Source organism: Trichomycterus rosablanca, chromosome 13, assembly GCF_030014385.1.
Source record: "Trichomycterus rosablanca isolate fTriRos1 chromosome 13, fTriRos1.hap1, whole genome shotgun sequence".
In the NCBI taxonomy this organism is placed as follows: Eukaryota; Metazoa; Chordata; class Actinopteri; order Siluriformes; family Trichomycteridae; genus Trichomycterus; species Trichomycterus rosablanca.
Window position 1 is genome coordinate 4438601 of NC_086000.1, and position 7733 is coordinate 4446333.

At 41.7% G+C, this 7733-nt stretch overlaps 1 protein-coding gene across 1 annotated transcript in view; it reads right to left on the reverse strand.

The window, feature by feature from the left end:
• Positions 1-6783, reverse strand: part of ush2a (Usher syndrome 2A (autosomal recessive, mild)) — a 226484-nt gene extending 219701 nt beyond the window's left edge. Inside the window, exons 1-2 of the mRNA XM_063007063.1 lie at positions 6702-6783; positions 1373-2008 (exon numbers count right to left, since the gene is read on the reverse strand). Of these exons, the coding sequence (XP_062863133.1) occupies positions 1373-1866 (494 nt within the window). The 5' untranslated portion in view covers positions 1867-2008; positions 6702-6783. The remainder of the gene's footprint in view (positions 1-1372; positions 2009-6701) is intronic.
• Between the last annotated feature and the right edge of the window lie 950 nt (positions 6784-7733).

Here is a 7733-nt window from a genome sequence, read left to right on the forward strand (position 1 = left end):
ATACTCTCAGGTTTAACCGCACAAGCAAAGAATTACATTCATGTCCCTCGGTATTGCTGTTTATTTATTAGGATTTTAACGTCATGTTTTACACACTTTGGTTACATTAATGACAGAAACGGTTGTTACTCATTACACAAGATTCATCAGTTCACCAGTTTTAATGTCAAACACAGTCAGTCACCTCACTTGCACGTCTTTGTACTGTGGTAGGAAGTACCCACGTAGACACGGGGAGAACATGCAAACTCTACACAGAAAGGACCTGGATCACCTGGGGCTCGAACCCAGGACAGTGCTACTCACCCTCCAATTTCCTTAATATACCCACCACATTTTATTCATTTGATGCTAGTGAAGCATTTGTGAGGAAACAGTGATGAATCTTGTGTAATGAGTAACTACCTGTCCTGTCATGAGTGTAACCAAACTGTGTAAAACATGATGTTAAAATCCTGATAAATATATGCACTGATCAGGCATAACCTTGTTTCTACACTCCCTGTCCATTTTATCAGCTCCACCTACCATATAGAAGCACTTTGTAGTTCTACAATTACTGATTGTAGTCCATCTGCTTCTCTACATGCCTTTTCTTAACCTGTTTTTACTCTGTTCTTCAATGGTCAGGACCCCCACAGGACCACTACAGATCAGGTATTATTTGGGTGGTGGATCATTCTCAGCACTGCAGTGACACTGACATGGTGGTGGTGTGTTAGTGTGTGTTGTGCTGGTATGAGTGGATCAGTCACAGCAGCGCTGCTGGAGTGTTTAAACACCGTGTCCACTCACTGTCCACTCTATTAGACACTCCTACCTAGTCGGTCCACCTTGTAGATGTAAAGTCAAGAGACGATCGCTCATCTATTGCTGCTGTTTGAGTTGGTCATCTGCTAGACCTTCATCAGTGGACACAGGACGCTGCCCACGGGGCGCTGTTGGCTGGATATTTTTTCCAGCAGTGACAGTGAGGTGTTTAAAAACTCCATCAGCACAACACCAGCACAACACACACTAACACACCACCACCATGTCAGTGTCACTGCAGTGCTGAGAATGATCCACCACCTTAATAATACCTGCTCTGTGGGGGTCCTGACTATTGAAGAACAGGGTGAAAGGGGGCTAACAAAGCATGCGGAGAAACAGATGGACTACAGTCAGTAAAAAAGTGCTTCTATATGGTAAGTGGAGCTGATAAAATGGACAGTGAGTGTAGAAAAAGGGAGGTGGTTTTAATGTTATGGCTAAACTAATAGGCAAAACTAATCTGACCTATTAAGTAAGATATTCGTTTTCTAAGTGACAGCAAACGTTTTGTGTTACATGTTCGAGCAGCTTAAGAGAAAGTTCTACTTTCTCTACTTACATTACAGACTGCTCCTCAGGTTTCAGCCACACTGCTACTGTAAACGAGCCTGCCGGGCCCAGGATGGGAGCTGGAGAAGTCGAGCAGCCACTCTTTGGAAACGTGAAGCTAGCACGCCTGTCCTTAATGCCCGTGTCCGAATCCTCTCCCTCAGTGGTCAGACACGTGTTTGAATCGAGCATGCTGGTGTAACGTGGCGTGGAGGAACGATACGGACACTCCTGGATGCAGAACTGTTTGGTGCACGTGTGCAGATCAGCATCACTGTGGGCAGCCTGGCAGAAGGTGCTTCGTTCCGGGATGCCACACGTCGCGTCGCCGGGGTCGACGCTGACCGCCTTGTAGGCCGCGACGTTCTCCAGTCTGGGGAAGGAACCCTGCGACGTGACGGGGCCCAGAGTGCACAGGAATAAGATGCGCCCGAGGAGCCGATGCATCCCCGGCAGCCAGGACGCCCGCTGATGCCTCGGTGTTAAATAAGTAATGACAGCCATGCCTGAAATGTCATTTTTCCTTTTCTCTCTACAGTCGAGGCCCTCGGGGGAGGCGGCGCGGCTTAACGGCACGATGTCTAGGTGGAGGCCAAAGCCCTGGCATGATAGCTAGGATTTGCGGCCGCTCGGCTTCTCGGAAGCGCTGCAGGGCGAAACAGGAAAAGGAAATCAGATTTTTTTAAACGTCGCATTTCCGAAATCCAGAACAAGCTGTTTGGTTATACGTACGCGTGTTACAATTATTAAATAATCACATTTATTTCAGCAGACTGTGGCGATCAGGTTTTCAACCTACACTGATGTTAGAATTGAAAGTTTAGGCATTGATTTGCTACCACATTAAGGGCCAAATAGATGGTTGCATAAATGTCTAAAAAGTTGGGACAATAGATTATAAGAGACACAAATTAAAAGAGACGGTACTTAATAAAAAATAGCATGTCTGACCCAATTGAGTCGATTGATTTTTGCCGATTTTTGAGAATGAGGTGCAGCTGTGTTGTTGGGATATTAACAGCCCTCGGTGTCAATGCTGGAGCCACACATAGGCCTACAGAGTAGGATCAGGCTAGAGAAGGATCGACACACACCTCACGATCCCAACAACACTGCTGCACCTAGTACGTTCACTGCATTACAACAAAACTGCTTTCATGGCAACTAACACACGAGCAAAAGTTTACACACCCCGGACACATTTTATGCACTGTGGTGATGAATAATATAGACAAACTAATGGGGATCTGTATGGTAGGAGCAGCCCGAGTAATGGGGTTGGTGTGGATGTATGTATATACACACGTATACATATATACACATATTCACACACATATACATGTATACACATATTCACACACACACACACACACACACACACACACACATGTATACATACTATATACACATATTCACACACATACATATATACACATATTCACACACATACATACAGTATACAGTATACACATATTCACACATATTCACACACATACATACACATATTCACACACACACACACATGTATACATATATACACATATTCACAGACATACAGTGTATCACGAAAGTGAGTACACCCCTCACATTTCTGCAAATATTTCATTATATCTTTTCATGGGACAACACTATAGACATGAAACTTGGATATAACTTAGAGTAGTCAGTGTACAGCTTGTATAGCAGTGTAGATTTACTGTCTTCTGAAAATAACTCAACACACAGCCATTAATGTCTAAATAGCTGGCAACATAAGTGAGTACACCCCACAGTGAACATGTCCAAATTGTGCCCAAATGTGTCGTTGTCCCTCCCTGGTGTCATGTGTCAAGGTCCCAGGTGTAAATGGGGAGCAGGGCTGTTAAATTTGGTGTTTTGGGTACAATTCTCTCATACTGGCCACTGGATATTGAACATGGCACCTCATGGCAAAGAACTCTCTGAGGATGTGAGAAATATAATTGTTGCTCTCCACAAAGATGGCCTGGGCTATAAGAAGATTGCTAACACCCTGAAACTGAGCTACAGCATGGTGGCCAAGGTCATACAGCGGTTTTCCAGGACAGGTTCCACTCGGAACAGGCTTCGCCAGGGTCGACCAAAGAAGTTGAGTCCACGTGTTCGGCGTCATATCCAGAGGTTGGCTTTAAAAAATAGACACATGAGTGCTGCCAGCATTGCTGCAGAGGTTGAAGACGTGGGAGGTCAGCCTGTCAGTGCTCAGACCATACGCCGCACACTGCATCAACTCGGTCTGCATGGTCGTCATCCCAGAAGGAAGCTGACGCACAAGAAAGCCAGCAAACAGTTTGCTGAAGACAAGCAGTCCAAGAACATGGATTACTGGAATGCCCTGTGGTCTGACGAGACCAAGATAAACTTGTTTGGCTCAGATGGTGTCCAGCATGTGTGGCGGCGCCCTGGTGAGAAGTACCAAGACAACTGTATCTTGCCTACAGTCAAGCATGGTGGTGGTAGCATCATGGTCTTGGGCTGCATGAGTGTTGCTGGCACTGGGGAGCTGCAGTTCATTGAGGGAAACATGAATTCCAACATGTACTGTGACATTCTGAAACAGAGCATGATCCCCTCCCTTCGAAAACTGGGCCTCATGGCAGTTTTCCAACAGGATAACGACCCCAAACACAACCTCCAAGATGACAACTGCCTTGCTGAGGAAGCTGAAGGTAAAGGTGATGGACTAAACCCAATTGAGCACCTGTGGCGCATCCTCAAGTGGAAGGTGGAGGAGTTTAAGGTGTCTAACATCCACCAGCTCCGTGATGTCATCACGGAGGAGTGGAAGAGGATTCCAGTAGCAACCTGTGCAGCTCTGGTGAATTCCATGCCCAGGAGGGTTAAGGCAGTGATAATAATGGTGGTCACACAAAATATTGACACTTTAGGCACAATTTGGACATGTTCACTGTGGGGTGTACTCACTTATGTTGCCAGCTATTTAGACATTAATGGCTGTGTGTTGAGTTATTTTCAGAAGACAGTAAATCTACACTGCTATACAAGTTGTACACTGACTACTCTTAGTTATATCCAAGTTTCATGTCTATAGTGTTGTCCCATGAAAAGATATAATGAAATATTTGCAGAAATGTGAGGGGTGTACTCACTTTTGTGATACACTGTATATACACACACTTTCACACACACATGTATACATATACACACATATTCAAACACACACATGTATACATATACACATAAACAAAACACCAAGTAACAACCCCCCCCCACACACACACATACATACATACATATACACATAAACAAAACACCAAGTAACAACCCCCCCCCACACACACACATACATACATACATATACACATAAACAAAACACCAAGTAACAACCCCCCCCACACACACACACATACATATACACATAAACAAAACACCAAGTAACAAGTAACAACACACACACACACACACAATGTTTAATAGAAGCTCTTGGTTAATGGAATGGACATCAGGTTTAGTCAAATTTAACAAACCAGTTAGCCAAATTTGGGACTTAAAAAAACACAACAAGAGTGTCAACAAACCGACACAAAACTCCACCAAACACTGAGAGGAACCAACGGCGTCTGTTTAACAATGCACACATGTATACATATACACATATTCTCACACACACATGTATACATATACACATATACACACACATGTATACATATACACACACACACATGTATACATATACACATATTCCCACACACATGTATACATATACACACACACACATGTATACATATACACATATTCCCACACACATGTATACATATACACACACACACATGTATACATACACACATATTCTAACACACATGTATACATATACACACACACATGTATACATATACACATATTCTAACACACATGTATACATATACACACACACATGTATACATATACACATATTCTAACACACATGTATACATATACACACACACATGTATACATATACACATATTCTAACACACATGTATACATATACACACACACATGTATACATATACACATATTCTAACACACATGTATACATATACACACACACATGTATACATATACACATATTCTAACACACATGTATACATATACACACACACATGTATACATATACACATATTCTAACACACATGTATACATATACACACACACATGTATACATATACACATATTCTAACACACATGTATACATATACACACACACATGTATACATATACACATATTCTAACACACATGTATACATATACACACACACATGTATACATATACACATATTCTAACACACATGTATACATATACACACACACATGTATACATATACACATATTCTAACACACATGTATACATATACACACACACATGTATACATATACACATATTCTAACACACATGTATACATATACACACACACACACGTATACATATACACATATTCTAACACACATGTATACATATACACATATTCTAACACACATGTATACATATACACATATTCTAACACACATGTATACATATACACACACACACACGTATACATATACACATATTCTAACACACATGTATACATATACACATATTCTAACACACATGTATACATATACACACACACACACGTATACATATACACATATTCTAACACACATGTATACATATACACACACACACACGTATACATATACACATATTCTAACACACATGTATACATATACACATATTCTAACACACATGTATACATATACACATATTCTAACACACATGTATACATATACACACACACACACGTATACATATACACATATTCTAACACACATGTATACATATACACATATTCTAACACACATGTATACATATACACACACACACATGTATACATATAAACATATTCTAACACACATGTATACATATACACACACACACACGTATACATATACACATATTCTAACACACATGTATACATATACACATATTCTAACACACATGTATACATATACACACACACACACGTATACATATACACATATTCTAACACACATGTATACATATACACATATTCTAACACACATGTATACATATACACACACACACATGTATACATATAAACATATTCTAACACACATGTATACATATACACACACACACACGTATACATATACACATATTCTAACACACATGTATACACAATTAAAAATACAATTACGCACGCCGTTTAGCGCCGTTTTTTTTTTAAAGACTTACACATTGTACAAACACTCAAACATTAATTATATAGAAATAATCGATATTAAACGTAAATAAAGAAGAAAAAACAGCGTCTTACCTGGATTACCGCATTACCGTTAAAGCTGATTAGATTAGAAGTTTGCCACCTGCTGAGTACAGGGAGAAACAGCGCACGCGCGCGCGTCCTGGCCAAGCACCTGTTGCGTCCAGCAATGGCGTTCTGGTTTACCAGCTAGTACCACAAACACATGATGAACCCTCCTGCCCACCTTCCTGCGCCACCTCACTGCGTAAAGTGGGTGGCTTTAGTCCCTCTCAAGTCCAAAACGCTGCATCACGTCGCCCGGCAACCAGCAGCCGGCCGGACACGTTCAGGTTCAGAAGCGGTCGAGGCGGCGTCAGGTGGTTGTGGTGGTGCTGGTGGGGTTTAAAAACGGATTACAAACACAGACATGGTGCCAGTCTGTGCCAGGACATAATACACCCAATATAACACCTATAACCCACACAGACAATGTGGTTACACACCTACACAAGTCTATAGAACCCTGGAGCTACACACTACCCACTATACCAACATACCTGCCATCTATAAAATGCCAATCAAAACCAGTTGGAAAACGCCATAAGAAACCACAACCAAGCTGGATTGCAGACAAAACACCCCCTGGACATGGTGCCAGTCTGTGCCAGGACATAATACACCCAATATAACACCTATAACCCACATAGACAATGTGGTTACACACCTACACAAGTCTATAGGACCCTGGAGCTGTACAGTACAAACTACCCGCTATACCAACATACCTGCCACCTATAAAATGCCAATCAAAACCAGTTGAAAAACGCCATACGAAACCACAACCAAGCTGAATTATTATAAAGGTGATACCAGAACAGACAAAACACACCATGGACATGGTGCCAGTCTGTGCCAGGGCATCATACAGCCAAAATGACACCTATAAGCCACATAGTTTGAAGTCTATAGGACCCTGTAGCTGTACGGTACACACTACCCGCTATGCCAACATACCTGCCACCTATAAAATGCCAATCAAAACCAGTTGGAAAACGCCATAAGGAACCACAACCAAGCTGGATTATTATAAAGGAGTTACCAGAA